We start from the raw sequence: 25,571 nt of genomic DNA on the forward strand, positions 1-25,571 counted from the left end.
CATCCCCGGAGCCTGCTGGAGCCATGGGGTAGCGGCAGCGGGGCTCTGGTGGCTGTTGAAAGGGCCCGGGGCGGTAACAATGGCCAGAGCCCCTGGCCCGCTAAATCATCCCCGGAGCCCAGTTGCGGGAGCCCTGGGGAGGCGGCAATGGGGCTCCAGCGACTATTTAAAGGGCCTGGGTCAGTAGCTGCGACAGGAGCCCCGGGCCCTTTAAATCGCCGCCCGAGCCCCGCCGCCACTTCCCCAGGGCTCTGGCAGCAGGGCTCTGGCGGCAACTTAAAGGGCCCGAGGCTCCAGTGCTGCTGGGAGCCCCAGGCCCTTTAAACTGCCACCTGGGGAAGCCGAACTGCCCCGGTACAACGCACAGGCTCTTGCCGGTACACCGTACCCGGGCGTACCGGCTTCCTTTCACCTCTGCCAGCAGGCCAACAATAGGGCATGCTCTGCCTATTCATATGGGGCTTAGGGAGAAAGAAAGTGCACATGGTCTTTCTGTTGGGTGATTTAATTTAGCAGAGATGACGACAAAAGCTCTGAAGACAGACCAGAAGCAGAAGCCCCTGGCAAAATTGGGGCTGAGCAGCAGCAGTCTGGAGGAGGAGGTGGGAAAGGTAAAGTAGTGTCTGAAGTCGTGTCCATCTAGCTCCCGGTGGTTCTCAAACTATGACCAGTGGTCAGCAATGGTACAAAGAACCTTTTTTGGTGACCTGCAGAATGACACTTTTGGGAACCAAGCAGTGCCAGTTAAACTCCTCTCCTTCCCAAGACATTGGGAGTGGAGGGGAGCCCACGAGAAGATCGCCTACTTGCCAAGTAGTGCAGAGCGAAAATACTGGAGAGCGACTGCTGCCCAGGAAGGGAGCCCAGCACACCCCTGCTGGGGCAAACAGACAGTGGCTATGACACAGGCCCTCAAAGGAAGGGGTAAACAGGCAAAAATGAAAGATTCTAAGAGTTCCAACAAGGATTTTAGAGCAGCTTGGCTCTCCAGAGAATCAATCTCTTCCTCCAAAGAGAAGCCAGCTCCCGTGCTCTCCTGCAGCCAGCGCTCTCCACTGTTTGCTAAGCACCTTGCAGCCATTCTGCTGAGTGAAAATTTGTGGAGGGGAAAGAGAAGAGATCTCCATGCAAGTGCACAGCAATCAGAAGAGACACCGCTGAGTCACAAGGACATAATAGAGGAGGAGGCGGCTCATGGATGAGAAATATCAACGAACCACTGTAAATGAACTCTGTACAATCCAGGAGAAAGGAAGCTAAAGAAACACACGTGAAACTTGTTTAAGTACAAAAGTTTGAGGTAATGACATAATGGTGTCATTACAGTATCTTGGGCCAGGGACACAAAGAGGAATTTGGTCATTTACAAACAAGAGCTGAAAGCAAACAGGACAAACTAAGGGTTGTTGCTTTAACACTGCATCTGGTTTTGCATGAACAGAAACTGTTTTGCTTCTAAATCCACTCAGGCCCAAGTAGTGGGCTTAATGGTTACTTTGTCCTATTTACCGGGATATTCAGTACATTGGGCTGCTACAATTCAGAAGCTTCTCTCCCTTCCCATAAGTGAAACCAGATGTTAAATCCCACTCATCTGGATCCAGGAGTCAGAGAGAAGGGGGAGCTGCTTGAAGCATGCACATGTGTACTTTCTAGGAGACTTTGGCATCGGGAGACTGGAAAGGGAGGAGATTCTTTTCTAGTGCAAACTGATCTACTGCAAGGTGCTGGTACATACAGCTGTATCCTCAACCATTCGCTGAGCAAAGAGAAACCCTCCCCATCCAGCAATTTCACTTACTGGGAAGAATGATTCTTCTTCTTCCAGTTCCACCTTGCTTAGAACACAGTCATGGTGATTATTCTCTAGCGTCTGATTCATGTTTAACTCTCAGCAGCATAGGCTTCTGGTAGAACTGGGCATTTCTGGTATCTCTTTCACCTGATTGCAGCTATTCCTCCCCCTTATATCTGCATACCCCTGGGCCTGCATTTGGCCCTCCAAGAGTGGCAGACCACTGTAGTCCCATCACATTCAGGACTGTTCCAGCAAACTGGTAACCCACTGTTCTAGGAACATTTGTGTGAGCAGCTGAGCTACAGCAGATGGTGGAAGAGGCAAGTTCCAGCCCTAACTTTTATGGATCTAAGTATCAAGCAACTGATTATGTCTTTTTGGGACTATTCACAGCTACTGTTCCAAGAGTGCTCCAGGAGAGATCATGTCTCATCTCCCAGCATTCCCCAAGCACGCTCATGCTACTATTCCTGAGGAGAATGCAGCATGCTGTCCCTTCTGTGGAGTTCCCTATGCTGTGGCTAGTACCCCGGCGGGATACAGGGAGAAAGAAACAACTGCAGTTGTGCCTGGCCTCTGTGAAAGAGCATAGCTGGGAGTTCCTTGCATCCTCCTTTCCTTGCACATCCATGCAAAGGCCAGGCACAATTTGGCCCACACACTGGGACTTTAATGTGGTTCTCCACCCAGCCATGCTCTCACCCAGCAGGGAATTTTACTCTTTCCCTGCGTTCCTTCCCCCATGTCAGAGAGAACAATTACATTCAAACTGCTGCACTCACAATGACAGGAAATACTACAAGAAGGCCAAAAAGAAAAAGCCAGTGGACGCTTACGTTCTGAAGCACTCCCGCATTGCTCCACGGCCAAAGGGCTGAAAAAAATCCAAAGACAGTCACTGCCATAAAGTTAATCTTTAACAGTATTTGATATTTCCACAGCCCCTCTCCTCCTGCAAGATACCCAAGCACCTCACAAATTACCCACATACAATACAGCTTGAAATGCATCCTTCTCTGAAATGGAAGGTGGTAACCAATTGGCTCAAAGTAGAGGGGAAGGGGAATTTGGGGAAAGGCACCTGGGGCATATAGGTTTTTACACTTTAAGGTCTGATTCAAAATATCTGTCCAGGCTTGAGTTCACTTTTTTGTGATTGCCCAAAACTTCTGACTTCAAAATTCTCAAGCCCAAATTTAGCTCTGAACGTCCAATGTGACCTGCAGACTGACACCACTCTAAATACGTGCACTTCTGCAGTAACATGTACCAAGCAGCTCCTAAAACTTCTCAAGTGACTCCTTGTTTTAAGCTGCAGGTGATGGTGGTCCTGCCCTCATCAGCAGAAAACCCAGGCAGTTTTTTCCTTAAGAGCAGGAATTATCTGGAAGCCTCAAAAAAACAAGGCTGGCCAGACTGCCAGGCAGAAGCCTGTGGGTTAAAGTCCTAAGCACCCATGCCAGCAGGAGCGGGGAGTGCTGAGGAGGCAGCATGCTGAACTCCTGGAGAGGAGTGTATGCCTCATGTCACTTGTCTCTGGTTGGCATTTGCATGGCTGCTGCTGGTCTGGGGAAAAGCTGCCCCTACATGCTGCTTTACTCCAGTGAAGGGAAGGGTACTGTGCACAGACCCTTAACGGAAAAGCAGAGGAATAAAATGAAAAAAGAGAAAGATCCTGAGGCTTGGAAGCCTCTGTTAAAAAACCTCTGTTAGACACCTTCCCCTAGCTTAGTCTATATTAAGAAGGAACTAATAAATACCCCCACTACTAATAATATTAACAGAAAAAACAGAGACAAATGTGCTTTTACTTGTGAAGCCATTTTGATGAGAACTTCATCTTCGACCCACTCCCCAGTAACTGCATTGTACCTGCAAAATTAGAATTCACACCTCTTAGTAAAATGCAGAAGGAACCAAAGACTTTCCCCCGTGTCACACCTGATCCTAGCTGACTGGGGAGTTGATGTAAGGTTCTTCTCTCTGCTCTATCCTACAGAACTCTGAGACTCTCCAAATCTACATGGCTGCCAACATACGACTTAGGAAAGAACACTAGCAAATGGCCTCCTAAGAGGGCAGCCCTGAGGCCACCCTGTGGCTTGGCCAGCAAAAAGCCCTCTACTCCAGAGCCCATGTCAACTCTGCAGCAGAAACTAAGACCCTGTCCACACTACAAAATGTGCCTGATTTGCTATTATGCTAAAGCTCCTCCAGGCTGCTCTTGCTGTGTAAAGAGGGTGGAAATGGTCCTCCGAGAATATCTGCTGCACAGGGGGCCTCCCTGGCTGGTGCAGAGCTGGCATAAGATCTCTACACCAGCCCTGCTCCCAGGTCTTGGCATAGGGGTGGATTGGAGGTATGATGGTGGCACGACCTGAGTGTACTACATTATGGATATTCTCTGCCTCCCAAGGACCATAGGGGGCCTTAAGAAGCAAAGCATAAATTAGAGTAGCCCTGAGGCTACTAAATCTTACACCAGGAGCTGGGCATGCCTCTGCACAACCCTAAAATATAGGGAGAACAAAGGTGGTTTTGCACCTCCTGTCCTCATCCCTTTCCCAAGCACAGGAATGGACTAACTAAGAATCAAAACTGTTGTATCCATAACACACGATTGTTTCTAGCTTGCCTTTCCTGACAAGCATGGATAGATTCCCTCCTCCGCCCTCAAAAATCATGCCAGCCCAGCTATTCTATCTACAAATTGCTTCCCTCGATAGCCTGTACAGCACAGGTTTTAGGGGAAGCAAAACCAGACCCTGCTCTTTTTATTGGGCTATTTCAGTAACCCTAAAGCAGCACTTTCATTATTAAAAATGCACGAGTAGTAAATAAATGTCAGTTCCTCAAATTTCAAACATACAAAACACACAAAACACTTCATGGCTGTGCAGTGTAAATGCTTTAGGAAAGCATGTGCCCAAAGCACCGAATGCAGGTCAGGGGCCAGGACTGGTTTCAGCAGATATACTATGCTGTGCTATTCTGTTCCTTTTAAGGGTTTACATTCCAGCCTCATGGAGCACTGCCGCACGTCCACATAAAGAAACTGCTATTTCAGGAAAGGCACAAAGTGTTACAAACAGGCAGAACTGTTTATAGCTTCAAATGCCATAATGATTTTGTTTCTTTCCTTATTGGATTAATTCTACGGAATATTTATAAATCAATCAGCAACAGCCTTCTCATTTACTTCCTGTCCGTTTCTTGCAATGCTGGAACTTTTAGACATGGCTAAAGTGGGAGAGATTCTAAAATTTTACACTATTTCTTGAGTGAGTATAGTCTTTATAAATGCTAGTTTGTGTCTAAAATGAAATTTTCTTGCCATGGATATTGATTGCACTTATTTACCTAGATAATTATGCAGACTGTATGAAAAAATGAACATAATCCTTTGAAATATACACATGTAACCCAATGGAATCTGCTTAATATCACTATTAGAAGTAGAAACATCTACAGACCTATAACGTGTGGCATATTCTGTTTCAATGTCCTCAAGATGAAATTCTGCCCAGGGATCAGGCATGTGTTTAGCTTTCTGAATGGCATGTTTCCAGGCTTCCTAGAGAAGTTAAAAACTAGAGGTTATTTATATTGAACAACCACCCAATGATTACAAACTTTATAATCACATTATCTACTGTACCTTTGGACCTCAGTGTTCTAAAGGAAAAGATACAGGCAGATTGCTGTGCTCTCGTTGAATCAATGAGCTGGGGTGGGGGTGCACGGACCAGTCTGCATCTCTCTCTTTAAAGGATGAGAGCCATATTTTCTAGTTTCATTCCCCTTCCCTTTCTCTAATTCAGTGGTCCCCAAACTTTTTCCGCCATGCTCCCCCTTACCCATAACGGATCCTGTACATGCCCTCCCCTTGGGAACTGTGGCTCGGAGCTGAGGCTGGAGTTGGGGCCACAGTGGGGGCCAGGAGTGGGGCTGGGTGATGCCCCCTCCCCACCTGCCATGGGGGCTGGCCTAGGCCTCGCCCCCTGAATGTTCCTCTAGGAGGGCGCTCCCCACTGCTTGGAGACCACTGCTCAAATTGGTATTGATTGGGTACAAAACACCATTCGACATTTTACAGTTTCAAGTGCAATGATAAAAAGCACAGAAATGTAAATCAAATCAGAATCTGGTGCTTTACACCACTGTAAATCCAAGTGAGAATTTGGTCTAATACACACAGATATGAACTGAGCATAGCTTGCACAAAATGCAGTAATTTTATAATTTTCAGTGTTTATAGCAGCTATCTACAATCACATTTAGTAGCCAATGTTAATGTTAGAGAAATTTATATAAAGAGAATTATATTTTAATTGGAACTAACATGTCCTATCAGTGCAAATAAAGAACAAGCCTGCTTTGCATAGTAATATCAAGGAAAAAAAAGCTTTGCAAAAACCAAGGCCTCAAAACTGAGCTCACCACAAGATGCAAAAGCAGAAGAAAGTAGTTATGCAAGGAAAATGGATGATTATTATAGTTCCAGATAAGTAGCTATTTCAGTCTCTGTCAAGTCACAGTAACTCTGAAAATGCATATGTTGAAAATTTGATAGTTGTTCCACAAACCACTCTAAATGCTTTTCTCTTAACACTTATCCTGTCCCCCATTTTCACATTACACTATGCCCAGAGCCCCTGAGGCCCAATCCTCCAAAGTGCTGAATGCATTCTGCAAGATGCCAAGTACCTTCAATCACTACTTATGTGAATGAGTAAAGGGTGCTCAGCACCTTGCCAGAGTCACTCAGCACCTTAACAGCCGGGGTCCTTTGTGCCAGCTCCTATCTGAATTTGTGGTAGGGAATACTGATTTCTGGACCACGGTTTATCACTTCTGCGACTGAATTTGCAATATTTAAAAATAATTTCTAAAAAAAATTAAAACTAAGTATCAATAAAAGCTAAACAATTACAATACAAATATCTATCAACACTGAAATTCCTTTACAAATGCTTTATATTGTATAATAGAAGGGACCTTTATAAAATAATTTACATTTTCAACAAGCAGGTCCATTCTATTACAAAGCAGCATATTCTAAAAGCAAATAAAAAGCCCCACCATCTCCACCCATAAAACCCAGTCATACACAAAACACATTAAATGAAATCAGACACCTGAGAACGTGGGGCTGCTTGATGTCACATGATCTGATGAGCTACATGGGAGTTTCCATTTGTAAGCTATGTATAGGAACAAGTTGAATAAAAACAGGGACACACCCTTATGCTTCACTGAAATATACCTGATAATTTCCAAGGAATCATGTGGTCATGGGGTGTATGTAGAAAACTGGCCTTTTTGTGCTGTTTGGAGAATGGCTTTATCCCCTTGTCTATGGACTTCACCCTGGAAGGTGCTGAGAGCCCCTGAGAGGTACTGAATGAAATTAATGGGAGCTGAAGGTGCTCAGCACCTCATAGGTTTGAGTCCTACACTTGTATTCTGGTTTTCAAAACAGAGAATCAGCATTAAGAACACCAATTATGCAAGCATGACATTTCTTGGGTTTTAGATTACACAAGGGTGACAAGTTAGAAAATATAAATGAAATAAAAATACTTTAACATCCTCTTTGTTCTTGTTAACAATAGGAAATAATGTGAAAAAACAACGACGTACACACTTTTAAAAGTAAATGACTATTTATGATGGTGAACAAAAGATAAATTACAAAGAACAAAAAATTCTTAAAGGTGATGTTCTGCTTCAGTGATTTCTATGAGTGGAGATGCATCAGTTCTTCTAAAGTATAAAATAATGAATCAAAATACCATGTTTTTAAAAAAGTCTTACAGCATCTACTATGAAAGGTTCCATTTTAACCTACTCGACTACAGTCAACCACAGAGCCCTGCTTAGATTGTTGCTGTGTGTTAGTCTAAAGAGTTCATGAGAAACATTAAAATAGGAAAATGTACCTAAGAAAAATGATCAGTTAAGCGCTTCCTTTTCTGATAAATGAAAAATATGCCTTTCCCACTTAGGATATATCTACAGTGCAATTAGACATGCAGCTGGCTTGTGCCAGCTGATGTGGGGCTCAGGCTGCCAGGCTGTTTAATTGCGATGTGGACATCAGGCTGGAGCCTGATCTCCGTGACCCTCCCACCTTGCAGGGTCCTAGAGCCCAGGCTCCAGCCTGAGCCCAAAAGTCTACACCACAATTAAACAGCTCCTTCGCCCAAGCTCCAGAATCCGAGTCAGCTGGTATGAGCCAGTCACAGGGTTTTAACTGCAATATAGACATACCTAGAAGAAGCTGTTTTTCAAAATGTGCATTCCGGAGTAAAATACAACTTAGAGTATCTGTGCACAAATCTGTTCAAGTCAATGGAACAGCATATGTAAGTACAGGTTAAAGCACTGGAGACATTATTTGGTAGAAAGATTGAGGGGTCTGATCCTGAGAAGAACTGCATTAATTTGAAGTCAATGAGAATCTGCCATTGACTTTGGTGGGAACAGAATCAGGCTCAATGGGAGTTGATGTTACTTTGCAGGATCAAACTCAAAATCATAACAGATTTGGGCTCAATATATTGTATATACATGGAAACAACAGCAGCGTTAAAATTCCCTCACCCTCCGCAATCACCAAATGGCAAATGATTCTATTACCATTTTTGTAATAACTGATATCTATCTAGCTTGCAAAAATGTCCACAGTATTAGAACGTCAAATACATTACACTTAATCAGCTGTGGTGGGTAAGTCAACATGTCTACCATGTTCAGAGCCATAGCATATTTGTACATACAGATCCTGTTAGCTAATTATTAGAGCCCTGCACAGATACAAAATTTGTATCCGGATCGGATCCGTGATCTGCAAACATGGTCTGCAGATATCTGTGGATATCCACTGATTTGCAAGGCTCTACTAGTTACACACGGCCAGAGCATACTTTTTTTGTACGTTGCTGACTGCAAATTTAAAGGAGGACTTGTGGCACCTTAGAGACTAACCAATTTATTAGAGCATAAGCTTTCGTGAGCTACAGCTCACTTCTTCAGATGCAGATGCAGATGCAGAGTAACACGGCTGTTACTCTGAAACCTGCAAATTTAAAACGTCACAAAACAATGTCTATTGAAGAACAATTTGCACCAAGCATTCTACAATGCCTACTCAGTTTGACCTTCAATACTTGAACCATGTAGCCCACTAATATTACTATTTTCTGTTACTAAACCAATTATATTATAGGCTAGATTTAAAGATCCTGGAAGATGACAGGTACCTCTTGTGAGGTGCCAAGTGACCTCACCTTGTAAGAACTTCAATGGAGGCATTCAGCTCCTTGCAAGATTAAATCCTCAGAATGGAATTTTACATATAATCTTTTGCCTGAAACACCTTGCACTATTCGCAAATGTTGAATCTTCTGGGATGTTGAATCTGCTAGTGGTTTCTGCTTATTCATGGAGACAGATAATTTGTTAGCCCATGTAACTATACAGGATGTGGGAGTGGCTCAATTGAAAGAGCATGAGGGTGTAAGGCGAGCAGTTTTGGGGTAGGAATCTAGTGGCAACCAAGCCTGGGGAGCTGAATTTGATATTATCATCGTTATTGTTAATTACTTTGCTAATAAAGCTAAGCACCCAGAAAGCGTGTGGACTTTGTTTTAGAGCAGGTTGGGAAGGACAACTCTTCATACCTAGCTAGCCTATCAACTAAATGTCATGCTCAGGATCATTTATAGTTCAGTAAATATCTATTTGACCATAAGCTTATTAAACTATCTTCAAATCCCAAGGACAGTATTATTGCCAAAAAAAAAAAAAAATCATGCTTTGTTGAACCATCCTGTTTTCACCACCCAGTGATTTATCACATATAAAATTATATTAATGCAAAATTACAGCTAACATTTTAAATGCATAAAAATCAGGAAATTCAAAGTTATGGTTCCTACAGCAACTTCAGCTGACTTCCTTACCTGTAGACAGTATTTTGTATTACTGCATACAGTGTTTAATGCTTAATGCTTAATGCATACAGTGAAGATGGGTAAAAGTAGAAACTCAAATTCAAACCTTCAGTTTTTGGAGATCAGGGCATTCAATCTGAATCCCTGAATCTGAACCTGTTCTTCTGGTTTTAGTTTCAGGTCAGATCCAGTTTCTTTTTCAGGTGAGGCCAAACTCTTCCAAGAATTGCCATTCCATAAGATTTCAGCAGCAGGGGGTGAGAAGCATAAAATAACAGCTGATCTGGCACTATTTCTGCCATTTTGGATTGAAACCGTTCATAAACAGCCTGCGAGACTTCAGCAATGTCAAACCCAAAACCCAAGCCCTAATCCCATACAAATTTTACTCTGGATGTGGACCTGAACACTGATTCCTGAGCTCATCTGTAATATAAGTAGAATCTTTTAAACTGACACCAGCCTAATGTCCGGATGAAGAGGCCATTAAAAATAGCGTGAAGAGACTTATAAAATGTGCTGAATAAAGTTTATACACATTTCATTTCATCTTCACTTGGCAACTTCTTCATTGACAGACATGAACGAAAAGTCTTTCACCAACTAAATTTCTGGTTAAACACCACTTAACCCAGGGGTGGGCAAACTTTTTGGCCTGAGGGCCACATCGCGATTCTGAAACTGTATGGAGGGCCAGGTAGGGAAGGCTGTGGCTCCCCAAACAGCCTGGCCCCTGCCCCCTAATTGTCCCCTCCCACTTCCCACCCCCTGACTGCCCCCCTCAGAACCCCTGCTGCTCCTTGTCCCCTGACTGCCCCCTCCCGAGCTCCCCCAGCGCCCACCTGCCCCCCTGGGACCCCACCCCCTATCCAACCCCCCCTGCTCTCTGTCCCCTGACTGCCCCAACCCCTATCCACACCCACGCCCCTGACAGGCCCCTCAACTCCCACGCCTATCCAACCGCCCCGCGCCCCCCCCCCGGACCTCCTGTCTCTTATCCAACCCCCACACTCTCGGCCCCCTTACCAGGACTGAGAACCAGGACTGGCAGCCGTAAGTAGTATACCGTAAGTAGCACATTTATATGGAGAGCAATTTAATACACTACACTGGCGGCTCTCGCAGCTGTGATGCCCAGCAGGAGCTTGCAGCCGGGGACTAGCCTCCCCAGCTGGGAGCTCAAGGGCCGGGCAGGACAGTACCTCAGGCTGGATGTGGCCCGTAGGCCATAGTTTGCCCACCTCTGACTTAACCACTTGGCACTGAACAAATGGGTCCCCCACTACATGGATTTTATGCTAATTCTGTCTCATTGAAGCACCAGTCATTGAAATTTGCTACCACTGGGTACCGAAGGCTTTGTCTAAACTAGGATTTAAAGGTGTGGGGTTAGGATACGTTAGCTGACATGTGCTAACTAAAACGTGGAAGGGGGGAAGCAGCAGACATGATCTATCTTGATTTTATTAAGGTGTTTGACACAGTTACACGTGATATTTACATGAGAAAATGAGGGAAATGTGGTCTTTATTAAATTACTATAAGGTGAGCGCATAAGTGGTTGAAAGACCATATTCAAAGAGCAGTTATCAATGGTTTGCAGTCAAACTGGAAGGGCATGTCTAATAAGGTCCTGGGTCAGGTGCTTTTCAATATTTTCATTAACAATTTGGATAATGTAGAGGATAATACGCTTCTAAAATTTCTGAATGACACCAAGATGGGAGGGGTTGCAAGCACTTTGGAGGACAGAATCAGAATTCAAAATGATCGTGACAAATTCGAAAACTGGTCTGAAAACAACAAGATAAGATGAAAATCATTAAAGACAAGTGCAAAGTACCACCCCATGGAAAGAAAAATGAAATGGTTGGGATAACTGGCTAGGTGGTTGTATGGCTGAAAAGGAACTGGGGGGTCATGGTGGATCACAAATTTGTACAGGAATTAACAATGTGATGCAGTTGCAAAAAAGGCTAACAACATTCTGTATGTATGACAGGAGGTAATTGTCTCTCTCTATTTGGCACTGGTGAGGCCTCAGCTGGAGTACTCTCTCCTGTTCCAGGCACCCCACTTTAGGAAAGTTGTGGATAAACTAGTGATAATCCAAAGGAAAACAACAAAAATGATAAAATGTTTAGAAAACCTGACCTAGGAGGAAATTTTTAAAAAAACAGGCAAGTTCAGTCTTGAGAAAAGAAAACTGAGGGGGATATCTGATAAATCTTTAAATATGTTAAGGGCTGTTATACACAGGACAGTTCTCAATTGTACTCCACGTCCACTGAAGGAAGGAAAAGAAGTTACGGGCTTAACCTGCAGCAAGGGAAATTTAGGCTAGATATAGGAAAAATTTTCTAACTATAAGTGTAATTAAGCTCTGGAATAGGCTTCCAAAGGAGGTTGTGGGAATCCCCATCATTGGAAGTTTTTAATAACAGGCTGGACAAATACCTGTCAGGGATGGTCTAGGTTTAGTTGGTCCTGACTCCTGTCTCAGTACAGGGAGGTGGATGTAATGGACTCTCGAGGTCCTTTTCAGCCCTTGATTTCTATGATTGTATGTTCTGAAAGTCTACTGTAGATAAGGCAGTGTTTAACCTGTGCTCCCTCCTACGCTTCAACTCCACCAGTTTAAACACACATTAAAATTCTAAGCTGCATTGTCCACACTAGAATTTTAGGTCTTGTCTTCACTAGAAAAAAAAAAAGTAAATTTTTAACATTAACACATGTTAAAATACTAGTACAGACAAGGCAGTTGTAGCTGGTTGAGGTTAACCGTGTTTGTGAGCCGAGGGATTACGTCAAATTGCAAACATGTTAAAAACATCGACACTAGGATTTTAACATGTTGTCATTGGGTGCCCGCCTCTCAAGCGTGCCTTCATAGCCCGAGGTCAATTTGCAGGCAGCTTGCTTCTGTTCCCCTTTCAAGGGGCTTCTTGAGTAGACTCCACATGCAGGCTTTCTGTCCAGTACCGCCCCTCCTTGGGGTCTGGTATTATTAACAAAACAGTTTGAAATAAGAAGTCTCCTCAAGTCCATTTGTCTACCCTCTTATTGGTTACTCTCAGGCCTTTCCTGCCTGTAATCTCACTTGTCCGTAGTCTCATTCTCCAGTCCCAGGCTCGCTCTTGTAGCATACTTGCTCCCAGTAGCCTCTGTATTCCAGTGTGGTCTCCCTGAACATTTTCCCCTCTTCCCACATTCCTGCTGCTCTTTATAGGGAAATCAACTAATCCCAGCTCAGGCAATTACCAATTGCCTCCTTGGTAATTAGGGTAGACTGGCTCCAGGCCTCTACCGCTTAGGGACAAGCCACCCTGTTACACACCTGTTAGCTAATGTGTGTTAAAAATACACCCTTTTTCCTAGTGAACACAAGGTCTTAGAAGGTGTTCGCTAACACTTGTGAACAATACACATTTAAATGCTGGTCTAGACAAAGTCTAAGAAGTGTCCCAATTTAGCAGAGTCCTCAGTTAAATGGAGTACATTAGGAGGGTCTATAACCTGAGGACAGACGACAGTTGTGGTTCTCAAGGCTCTGAACTGTGACACTATCCTCCCTGCCCCATCCCAAGGGCAATCAGGAGGGCAGCTATGGAGACTCTACACCTGCTAGGGAGCCTCCAGATTAGAGGGGTCTCCAGTAGGAGACTTACAGGTGGATTGTGTTCCCTTTGCATTGTCTGATTGGTGCGAAGGGAGCAGAATGGGGCAGAGGATCTGCCCCACAATACGCACTGACTTTGAGGTTGGGGGCAATGTAATATGTTTGGCCCTCATGCGGAAATGGTTGGATACTACTAGAGCACACTGTCTGGGGCTGGTGGTGGAATTTATCGCAAAATTTAACATCAGAGCTCTATTATCAAAATGTAGAGTGCCCACCAGAAGAAACACATCTAAACCCAACTGTCTAAATGATGTTCATTTATGATGTCTCAAAAATTATGATTGGTTTGGTTCAAATAAAGATACTCAACTCAGGCACATTGCTTTGCTTGATATCATTCATGACAGAACATCTAGTCTTACAGCCCAAGTTTTTACATTAATAATATTGCATTAGAGTTACAACAAAAACAGCAAATCCATCTGTTTGGGTTTTTTAAAGCAGCTGAACTACATCAGCTGTGCAGTCTTAGACTCAAACCTGCTCGTGTTCCAGGTATGGAGTTCCCACTGAATTCAAGTGGAGTTTTGTAAGTGAATCAATGACAGGATCAAGTTACTGGCTTAACTGACTTAACTACAAGTCTGAAAAAATAAAAGCTGTAATTTTCATGGAAAACTGTTAGTTACAAGAAATGAAGCAGCTAGAGAGAGAAATGAGATTAGAAGCCTATTTAGGCTTGAGTCCAATGCTTACCTTAAAATTGAATGAGTTTCTAGGAGAAGAGGTAGAACTGTAATGTTCATCTTTTGCTAAGTTGCTGTAATAATTGGCGACTTTGTTGTTTGCAGCCTTGTTAGATACTGGATCATCTGTTATCGGGCAGATGTAATAACTATCCTCATCCTCACTATCAGTATCAGGATAATTTCCAGAGACCGCTTTATTTGACCTGGCATCATCAATACCTTCTATACGAAAGATAAGGTCCTCGTCCGCCATGTTTGTGGGAGGTTGGTTTAATTCGTGCAATGATTAAAGTAGCCAGTATTACAATACGCATTTGAAATGAGGGAAGAACCTGGGAGAGAAAAAGAATGAAATTAAAGAAAATCAAAGGTCCTGTTCTTTTAAAAAAAAAAAAAAAAAAAAAAAAGCATGAAGCCAAAACTTATGCTGGCCAGTATTAGCAAAAATTAGTCAATAATCTGTACATGGGTGTGTAAAATGGGTATCTGGACACCTAAATATGCCTCTCAACACCCAAATGCAGGATCTGAGCTCCCAATTTAGGTACCCAAGTTTAAAATTGTCATAGGATATAGAAAAATTGGCTCAGAATAAGAATAGAAATTTAATATAAAATCTTAGGGACTGCAAATAAATTTGGATTACTCTAGTTTACCTTTAGTAGCATTCTAGGCTCCATTTATCAGCTTCCTTCTTTGAACATATCTACTCTTACTTGTTCAAAAACTTTGGGCCCGATACTACAGTTTTTACTCAGGCAAAACTCACACTAACTTCCCCATAACTCTGTATATTTTGCCCAATCCAAGGACTTCAGGATCAGGCCCTCTGTTTTCCAAAGGCAGCTTTTCCATCAGGGGATTGCGTACAAATGGAAAGCACAGAATAAGATTAGCACAGAATAGGATTAACAGATTCCAGAGAAAGGGGCTACAGAATATTACTGGGAGTGGATGGGGAAGGTGAAACCAGAAAACACTTTCTGTGCCAGGAAGGTTTTGTATTACTCGGCCCCCAGCTCACATGGGCTAGTCAGTCCAAAGTAAATCACTGTGTGTGTGCAGCCAGGATGCCACAAGTGTCCTCTGAAGTGAGGACAAATGAGGCTGTCAGACAGTTGCTGCTGCTCTAGCCATTAAAGTGAATTAAAGGAGTCTAAGTGTGGAGGGAATGCACAGGAGAGTCACACTTCAGTGCTCTTCTCTGGCTTCAATCTCATTCTGATTCCCTTCCCAATAGGGATGCTCTTGCTGTCAGTTCCTGTAACTGAAACTCTCCAGAGAGCTGGCTGGCTTGCTCAGTGCTAGGCCCTTCCCTTTGGATGATCCACCAGAGCCTGGAATTGGCAGCCTTCAAGTAAGAATATTTATTTACATTATTTTTTCTTTCCTCTCTTGATTTTGTTCATTCCCAGCTGGTGACAAAGAGCCTTATCCAAAACTTATTGAAGGCAACAGAAAGGTTCTTGCAGATTTCAGTGGTCTACGGAACAGGTTCAGAGTCTGGGATGACACTAATTCACACATACCAAATGTCTCTATCTGGCAAAGACTGGCCCTGTGTTGAAGCAAAACAGTCAAACTTTTTCCACTCTATCCACCCAAAAAGTTGTCCTAATCCAATTACTTTTAAAGGCCAATTTCTATTTTCTCCCCAGAGCTCAGAGGCTGGTAGACAAAATGGTATATTTTAGCAATCCCTCTTTGTTAGCCACTGTAGGTAGTTTTCAGAGTAACAGCCGTGTTAGTCTGTATTCGCAAAAAGAAAAGGAGTACTTGTGACACCTTAGAGACTAACCAATTTATTTGAGCATGAGCTTTCGTGAGCTACAGCTCACTTCATCGGATGCATACCGTGGCTGTTTCCACGGTATGCATCCGATGAAGTGAGCTGTAGCTCACGAAAGCTCATGCTCAAATAAATTGGTTAGTCTCTAAGGTGCCACAAGTACTCCTTTTCTTTTTGTAGGTAGTTTGTGCATTTTATCATAGAGACATAGGATGGGAAGAGACTTCCTGCCTCACTGAGTCCAGGACCTTGCTATTGCAGGCAACCCTGTCATATAATCACCTTCATAATTTTAATCTGGAGCTTGATAAATTTAAGTAAGTCTCTTTTCCCTACCCCACTCCTATTGGATGGCTGTTCCAGAGCCTCCAGACCTATCTATCACAGTGTTTAGACACAATGCATCAATAGGCACTTCAACCATAAATAATAAATTGAGCTAGTTCTATCAACTCCCTGGTGCTCCCTGCTTCAGGAACCTACTCCATTTGTTCATTATGTGACGAAACCATTAGCATCTAGCTCATATTCCCTAATTCCTGCCCCTGGTTTTGTATTCTTTTCTAATAAACAGGCCTGGGAGACAATTATCAAGCTCTTTTATAGCTAAAGAGAAAATGAAACAAAATGACACCCTGCTGGAAGATCACTATGAAGTCATTTTTGTTTTCTCCCTAGTTCCATGATCTTTCTTCATAACTAAACTCAATGGTCCAAAATCTTTGCAAAACCAAGGAACCTTCCTGAATACTTATCAGGATCCCAAGGGGTATAGCTAGCTTACATAAAATGGCATAGTCTGCAGACCACCCTTAGTCTCCTGGGCACAGATGTAACCCCACTACAGGTATCAGCATGTAATAGGCCATCTTTATCTGAACAGCCTCCACTCAGATTAAGATGGAGCATCACACACTGGCTTAGACTCCACTCCCATGTGAAAGATGGGGTGATGGCAGGATAGATCATAGAACTCTGTCTGTCACACTGAGCCTGGGAGATGCATTTTGGCCACACCTGACTTAATTTTTTTAATATTCCAGTTATTTAATTTCCTCTGCATTGTCTCCATAACAGGAGCTCTGTCTTTTCTAAGGTGAAGAATACAACATGAATCTAATCTACTGTTAATTTTTATTACCTTCTAAGTAGGAAAACTCTGGTTTCAAAGTTTCAGTTACTTCTGCAGAACTGTGTAATAGAGTAACTGACATCACAACAGCACATGCAGAGCTGGAATGCACAGTGATCTACTTCTGCCCACAGTCTGATTATGGATTTGGGGTAAGGGCAGATCATCTCCCATCTTTGCTCTTAATTTAGCCTGTTTTCTGCAAAACCAGGGGTGTTTTGCATGAAGAACAAACTTATTTCAAGCCTACCTCCCCCTTTTTAAAACTTTGCTGCATGTTTTAAGAACACTACCCATCGCAGCACCTGCTCCTCTTCCTAATAAGCTTACACAAATTGTTGATATTCTGAAACAATAGTAAGGCTCTTTAATTATGTCCATCAGAAATTTCAGAGAAGGTAATTATTCTAGAGGAAAATAACTGTCCGTCCCATAATACTTTCCACATGAGCTCTCAGGCTGCAAAAGACTGAAATTGTAACTCTCTCACTGATACACACAGCATAACCTTCAGGAGGAAAGATTTAAAATGCCCTTAAAATTAATATAAAAAGGTCCAAAATGTGGCATATAGCAGTTGGCCTGTGTAAGGAGCAGTGTGAAGCCACACTACCCTTGGGGAGCTCAGCCAGGCACAATTGCTCCTGATGCACCATCCTTTGGGGCTTGTCTACATGGGAAAGTTTTACTAGTTATACCAGAATAATTACACTGATATAGTTATACTGGTATATCATTTTAACTTAGTATTATTCCCTGGATGGATACTCTGATGGCATTTTTCAGTTAGCGCAGACTCCTTCCAAAGTGACATATGCTAAACCAAAAAAAGACCATCTCCTACTGCAATAAGAGTGTCCAAACAAGGAGTGATATCAATAACTGTAGTGGCTTAAATTCACACCTTAGCTTACACTGGTATAACTTTCCTGAATAGACAACATTTAATCTAGTATGTATTAGGCATGTCACAATCCAGCCTGAAATGAAGTGTCTTTCCAAATGAAAATAAGAGAGAGAGACTGATTTTTGGAAAGTGCAGAGAATCCTGCCATATTTTCATTCATTTTAAAAGTGCAGACAAATGTAGACAATAATTTAGTCAACAGCAATTGGAATAGGTCAAAAATCAGAGCACTCTTTAACAAAGTATCCTTTGTTAATTTAATTCATCACTGTGACATGGTCACTCTCCCCATTTAACTCCTATGTTCTCGACTTCCTTACAATTCCCTGCTATAACGTGGAGACGTTTCCTGAAAAATTGGCCACAATCAGCACTGAATCATTCTCTCCGTTATTAACTGCATTAGTTCAGCAATCCAGGCCCTTGCAAACAGTGGGGATAGAGGATGACACAAGGTAGCACTGAGTTCCAAAGTTATAAAAAAGCAGGTACAATCTGATCCATCACTCTTGGGACTAGGAATCAACCTGCTACAAATCTTCCTGTTCTGACATACTAAAGCACTTCACCATCTGATTTCACATAGGTCAGTCACTGACTAAAATTACAATTGGTCTACTTCTATTGCAAGCTATACTGCATGTATCTCAGTTAAAAATATTCCGCAACTAGTTTATTACAGCTCATTTAATGGGACTAGTAAAATGAAATAAAAATATGACACTTCCTCAGTTTTTAAAAAACTTTGGTAAGTGATTGTTAACATTTTAAAAGGGACAGAACAAGTAGGAGCTGGATCTTACTGTACTCACTACTAACAGAACAGTGCAGAAATCAAAAATTCAGCAACACGATGCAATAACATCACATGTTTATATTAAAATTAGTTAATCCTTTTCTTATAATTCCAGAACGAGTCAGAGCAAGTGTCTCTCAGAGGCTTTCTATACATATAACTGCTTCCAGAGCAAATAATAATGGACATCATGTGCACATCAAAAAGAGAAGCTATGTGTGGACTCTTGTCTTACTATAACTTCACATATCCAATTACATCAATTCTAGAGAAACTGTATGTGGACGGCTGAACACTGGAGCCCTCAGAGCTGCGTTACCCACTAGAGCAATAGTGGAACAATGGGAAGCATGTTTCCTGAGGCTCAGGTTCCACCCACAGCAAGGGGTGGAGATTTTCATGCTTATCTTCCTTGAGAGACTATTAATGATGATTCAGCAGAACTCAAACAGATACATTGTTATTAATTCAGCTCCATGTTGGGATAGCTGTGGATTTCACACTCTTAGGTGTAGAAGCAATGCACCAGGCAGGTTTTACTGCCCTTGATGATACCCTGATGATTTTCCATGTTTTCCTGGCTTTACGCCCCCCTCACCCTCCACATACGCACTCTTGAAGTCCCATATTAGAAGACTCTTTTCAAAGCCCACTGACTCCAGTCCTCAATAAGCCTGAAAGGGTCATTCACGCTTCTGAGCAATGTGAGGTACTCAGCCCAGGCTGCTTGTGTCTCTAGAATGACAGAATGAGACCTGGGATCCCTCATGGGAGCGCAGGGACACCTCTCGGGGTGATATTGTGTCTACTCACTAGCTGCAGTAGCGTGCCAGTTCCAAGAGTCTATAAGGGCCAACCAAATATAGCTTCTAAAACAGAGAAATTGACATTTCAGGCCTGGTGTCACAGGGGCAGCTCCATTGCACCTGTTTCTGCTAAGGCTGAATTTGGCCCATCAGATATATTTGTTGCCCAGCAACCCCAGATTAGGAACATGCCCCTCATTATACACGATCAGATTTCCTCCTGATATGCCAGTTTGTCTCCCCCTCTCAACTTCCTGCCTTTTTTTTCCAATACTGCTTCTAAACTTAAAACAGATTCCCCCTTCCCATGAGCTAAGAGACTTCCTGGCCTCAGTGAAATTAACAGGAGTTTTTTCCACTGACTTTAATGGGGCCAGGATTTCACCCCTAGTTCCTGCTCTACCCTAGCTCTCATCCGGTCTCAAACTGTCCTCCCAAGCGAAACTGACAAAGTTGATGCCCAAGATGCAAAGATCTGGAACAGTGCAAAACAAGCTTCCAAATGTTCACAAGGGGATTAGCTGAGTTTAAACAAATATTTGTTGGTAAATTTGTCAGTGTGAATTTTGGCAGACTCTTCCAGCATAGGCTGAAAGGACACTGGGCAGGCAAATGAGCAGCTTGTTCTATGCACATTTAGAAGGCAGAGGTGAAATACACAAAGTAACTTCCCTCATCTTCTTCCATAGCTGGAAGCCCCTTGGGTACTAGAGTAATGAAAGTGACAGTGGTTTGCACTTACACCATGTGGTGCTTTATTCATTCAAAATGCTTCATAAACATTAGGTAAAAAATCCTTAAAACACACCTGAGTTACGTATTCCATTTTACAGACCTGGTAAGCAAGACACAGGGAACAGAGATTATCAGACACCTGAGGGATTTAGATGCCAAATTTCCCATTTATTTTCATGGGAACTGCAAGTCCAAATCCTTTAGGCAGTTTTGAAAACTCTCCTAGGGGAGTTACAGCCAACATTTTCAAAACCTGATACTGATTTTGGGTTGAAGCTGCTCTTCAGCTCCAAGTCCCCTTTGCTCACACAGCCAGTAAGAGCCACAAGGCTCCATGGCTGGCAGAGCCCTCGGGGAGCCCTCCTGGCACACAGCCCCAAGCTAGCTCTCTCCCTGCACACAGCCTTGACCTACCCCTCTCTCTGCCTGCTGAGCTACCCCACTGCCCACACACAGCCCCTAGCTACTCCTCTCCCTGAGCTACCCCCCTCCCACACACAGTCCCTAACTACCCCGTCCCTGCCCGCTGAGCTATCGCACTGCCCGCACACAGCCCCTAACTACCCCTCTCCCTTCCCCCTGAGCTACCCCCCTGCCTGCACATAGCCCCTAGGTACCCCCTCCCTTCACTCTGAGCTGCCCCCCTACCCACACACAGCCCCTAGCTACCCCTCTTCCTTCACCCTGAGCTACCCCCCCGCCCACACACAGCCACTAGCTACCCCTCTCCCTGAGCTACCTCCCTGCCCACACACGGCCCCTAACTATCCCCTCTCCCTGCCCCCTGAGCTACTCCACTGCCCACACACAGCCCCTAGCCACCCCTCTCCCTTCATCCCGAGCTATCCCCCTGCCCGCACACAGCCCCTAGCTACCCCTCTCCCTGAGCTATCCCCCTGCCCGCACACAGCCCCTATCTAGCCCTCTCCCTGCCCCCTGAGCTACTGCCCTGTCCGCACACAGCGCCTAGCTACTTCTCTCCCTGCATCCTGAACTACCCCCTCCCTGCATTGTTATGTTTCCTTCTAAAAAGTAGATCACAACTTTTAAGTGTGCTTTTCAATTAGATTCCAGATATTGTATTATTAGGTTTAAACTGAATTATATCTGTTCATTATTGTCTGTAATTCTACCCATCCTTTTTCATTTAAAAAAAATCTTATCATTCTATGTACACCAAAATCTGAACTGTTTAGTGGCATTTTCTTTTTGTGACATTTTGGTACAGTAATACAGCAAGAGTTTAATAATTTCACTGTGCATACAGCACTCTTCCCCCTTGTGCAAGACAAAGTGTCACATCTCTACGTTGGCAATAAATCTATGTGTCAATGGGAATTTTTTCCCCTCCATCTGTTTGATTTCCCCCCCTCCATACTGTATTCCTTTGGCTATTTGAATAAAGCAGCATGCACGCTGTTGAGAAGGAAATCTGCTGATTAGTACATTTTAGGGTCATTACATCAACAATCTACAGTCAAAACAGTCTGGTAACATCTCATCCTCTACTCTGAAACAGGCAAAAAGCTCCTTGTGAAAAAACTGTCATCGGAAATACACTTTTACAAAGAGCAAATTACCACTCCCTGATCACTGACAAATTTAACCCCACCCCAACCCACAACAGGCCTTTAATTTCATTAGCCATCAGACGTTTATGAACTTTACATCTGTCTATATAACCCCCCCACCCCCTGCCTTCTACAGTAACAGGCAGCCCTTGTAAAAACATTACAGTATAGTATTGGCCTCTGTAAAAAGGAAAGATATAGTATTCTACAGTAATGGTCCTGGTCTAAATACTACAACATATCTGCCAACATTCAAAAGCTGTAAACTGGGGGCATTTACAGAGAAAAACCTTTTAGTGCCATCATGGGAAATTTTTGCAAGGATCGAGTGGGGAAAAAAATAATACTCTAGTATGCCGAATAAGAGCAATCAATTACTACCAAAAATGGGTGTTGACAATACAAATGTGTCCATGTGTAATGTGCCACACTGAGCGCTAGAGCGGGCACGCAGACTGAGCAGGATTTCAGGCCGAGCCGTTTGCCAGCCCTGCCCAGCGAAGCAGCCTCCTGACCCCTTCCCACCGTGCACGGAGAAGATATGCCGCTAACCGGGGAGCCCGGCAAAACCAAGGTGCAGAAGCGGGCTCCATTGCAGAGCCTGGCCTACCTTGTGCAGACGGACACACGGTGGAATGCCTGGCCTACCTTGTGCAGACACGCGCGGCTCCCGGAGCAGCAGGCCAGGAAGCAGGGCTCTCTCCCCGCCGCAGCTGCACACAAACTCCGACGAGCGCTTCCCTCCGAGGGTCGCGCGCCAGCTGCTTCCCCGGGGGAGCGCACGCGGACAGCTCGCCTCTCGCCTCGGAATCAGCCCCCTCTCGCTCTCCCTCCCCAGTCCCCGCGGAGGCTGGCTGGCTGAACCCTCCCTCCACGGGCTGGCGGAGGGCGGTACTGCAGCAGGCAGGCAGGCATGGTGCGTGTCTGCCTCACGCACAGCGGCTCTCTGCACGGCGGCGAGAAGCTACAGCCTGCAGGGAGTGTGAGCTCCCCAGAGCCTTGCAACAACTCTCCCGCCCCCCCTCCCCCATGCCCTCCGCTTGTTGCCGCTGGCATCGGCCCAGCCTCAGCACCCACTGCTTACGATTGGGGGGGGGGTCTCCTGAGTGTTGAAACTAGAGTGTGGCACCCAGGAAACATGATCCCTCCCACCTGGTCTCGTGTTTGGAGGGACTACTTGGGGACACATGAAAGACAGGGCTTTGGGACCCCCAAACTCACAGCATGCCTCCTCCATTCCAGCCAGCAGAATAGTGGGGGGCGGGGCGGGTCATCAGCCGTTGAAGCGACTGCAGGACCCCCAAGAGTCTTTTCCTTCTCATTTTTTAATTTTCTTTCCTGGGGATAGTGCTACTGAAAGGTACCAGACAGTTATTGGAGACCTACTCACAAGGCCCAGAGTTCAAAGGACACATTGTGTCCCACCCCTGTTCTGAAGGGAACACCCAAGATAAAGGGGTTAGAATGATCAGTTACATGCCCACTGTTTATCTTATCTAGCTGCACAAGGGTTTACACTCTTTTTACATTAACAAATTTATTTGAGCATAAGCTTTCCTGAGCTACAGCTGTAGCTCACGAAAGCTTATGCTCAAATAAATTGGTTAGTCTCTAAGGTGCCACAAGTATTCCTTTTCTTTTTGCGAATGCAGACTAACACGGCTGCTCCTCTGAAACCACTGGTTACATTATTAACCATAATGGGAGCTACACACAGATATTTTACACTATAGAATATTCACATATGTCCTTAGGTGTATGTTACTGCCACTGAGATAAATGAGAGTTCTGTTTGATCTGGCGGCCTCTTCACAAACAAGTAATATAGGTTACATATTTTCTAGCCTATAGTTTGACTTTGCATAATGGTTCACTTGGTGAGTCTGCAGGATATTACTGCCCAGATGCAAAAAACAATGCACAACAGTACATGCTGTTTAAAAGCAACATTTTGCCATAAATGTTCCTGAAGAGCATTGTAAACAGTATAGAAGGGGGGAAGGAAAAAAATCCAAAACATCTACTTTAATGTTAGTCACCAGTCACAATAGCCACTCAAAAATCAGGTAGGAATACACTGTAATTGTAACAGTAATGAAAAGGAAGGTCATGTGCTTACATAAGGATGTTTCTAATGTGGCAGTTTCAAAAAGCTTCACTTTTTGCTTTGACTAAACCCAACAGAAAAGTATAAGTTACTCTTGACAATGAACTGAGAGACGCAAAGTAAATCCTTGTATGCAATATTAAAATAACAATATTATTTCATATATAAATATATACAAACATTTATATTCCTGGAATATTGCAGATGAATTCTTACCTGAATTGGAGTCAGTGAAATTATGTATTAATTCTCTTTACCCACTTTACTTGCAAGAACACATCGGAGAAAAAACAAATAGACACAAAAGTCAGTGAAATGCAATACAGTCTACAGAGATCAGTGTCCAGAAAATATTTTCCTTTATATCTCAAATTCAACAGCTGTTTAAACAAAGTAGGCAGATTTATTCCCTGTGGCCAATTCTTGTACAGATTGGTTTTGTGGAAGAAAGTCCTAAGTAATGACAGACATGAATAATAATATTGGTATATTTTAACATAGCACTCTTCAAAATATTGCAATCCAATTTGCTGGACACAGAAGATAATTTCCACTAGTGGAATGTTCCTGTAGCTTCCTATTCTAAATAGCATCCAGCAGGTATAATCGTGTAATGCAGTAAATAACTAATTAATTACAGCAGATGGCAGATCTACTGCCCTGATCCTATGCATGTGAATTTCTGTGTGAGCCAATTTCACTTGATTCAATTAAGATTTCATCACTGTTGTGCTTGTTTCTGTCCATTAGTTACCTATATTAGTCAATTAAGAGAGTTTACATGCTATGAAACAGTTTCAAATTTAAAAAACACAATTCTTATAAACACAGGGCAAAATATTATTGCTTATTTTCAGAAGTTAAAAATATTATATGCTACTTTAACCATGTACATTCCACACATTTGTATGAAAAGGATGTGTGAAAAAGGACCAGATTGATAACTAATCATTTGTTCACAAAAAGTCATCATTTTGCTGCCTGTGTGTGGAGTTGTAATCCCCCTTCGCAAAGACTAGAGCTGGGAATGATTTATGCCAGTGCCTATGTTAAGCCTCTGAACGTGCCTCCAGGGAAAAATCAGTGTTCCCAGAATTCTGAGATGATTCCAGTCCCAACTGTATGCTTATGTGATTAATAAAATTACTGTGCCTTCTCTGTAATCAACATGATTTCTGAATGCAGCAACCATCATAATCTCTCTTTTTTTTCTAACCATTTCTAACATGCCCTTTACCACGGTTTCTCAGCACCAGAATACAAAGTTACTAATTGCACTACTTTTTGTCTGTAAAAATGACTTTGCTCTCCCTATCTTTAGTTCAATTTCTAAAATGTTATGTGTGTGTGTGCTTTTTAATTTAATCCATCCAAGAGAAATGATACAAGGTTATGCACTCTAAATAAAGTTGCAAAACAGTCTCTATTATAACCCCCAGTACATGCTCACTCATAACCTTCTAAAACATTCGCTTGCTGGGCTGAAATTTTCCATGTTTGGTCACTGTCCAAAGCTGAATTTTGTGGAATGTTTGAGCAAAATCCCATTTATGAGTTGTGGGCCAATGAAAAAAATGCTATTTTCTCCCTGTAAACAA

The 25,571-nt window shown here is 43.3% G+C and overlaps 1 protein-coding gene across 3 annotated transcripts in view; it reads right to left on the minus strand.

Moving 5' to 3' along the window:
* EEF2K (eukaryotic elongation factor 2 kinase) overlaps nucleotides 1-22,748 on the minus strand; it is a 45,002-nt gene extending 22,254 nt beyond the window's left edge. For 2 of the 3 annotated variants that reach the window (XM_073362193.2, XM_073362191.1), the window contains exons 1-5: nucleotides 22,515-22,748; nucleotides 14,138-14,462; nucleotides 5,272-5,372; nucleotides 3,610-3,670; nucleotides 2,635-2,672 (exon numbers count right to left, since the gene is read on the minus strand). In XM_073362193.2, coding sequence (XP_073218294.1) covers nucleotides 2,635-2,672; nucleotides 3,610-3,670; nucleotides 5,272-5,372; nucleotides 14,138-14,383 — 446 coding nt within the window. In that variant the 5' untranslated portion in view covers nucleotides 14,384-14,462; nucleotides 22,515-22,748. Of the gene's footprint in view, nucleotides 1-2,634; nucleotides 2,673-3,609; nucleotides 3,671-5,271; nucleotides 5,373-14,137; nucleotides 14,463-22,476 lie in introns of all 3 variants that reach the window. The other variant, XM_073362192.1, reaches the window with a different exon arrangement.
* Nucleotides 22,749-25,571: the final 2,823 nt, after the last annotated feature.

This window comes from Lepidochelys kempii, chromosome 10, assembly GCF_965140285.1.
Source record: "Lepidochelys kempii isolate rLepKem1 chromosome 10, rLepKem1.hap1, whole genome shotgun sequence".
NCBI lineage: Eukaryota > Metazoa > Chordata > Testudines > Cheloniidae > Lepidochelys > Lepidochelys kempii.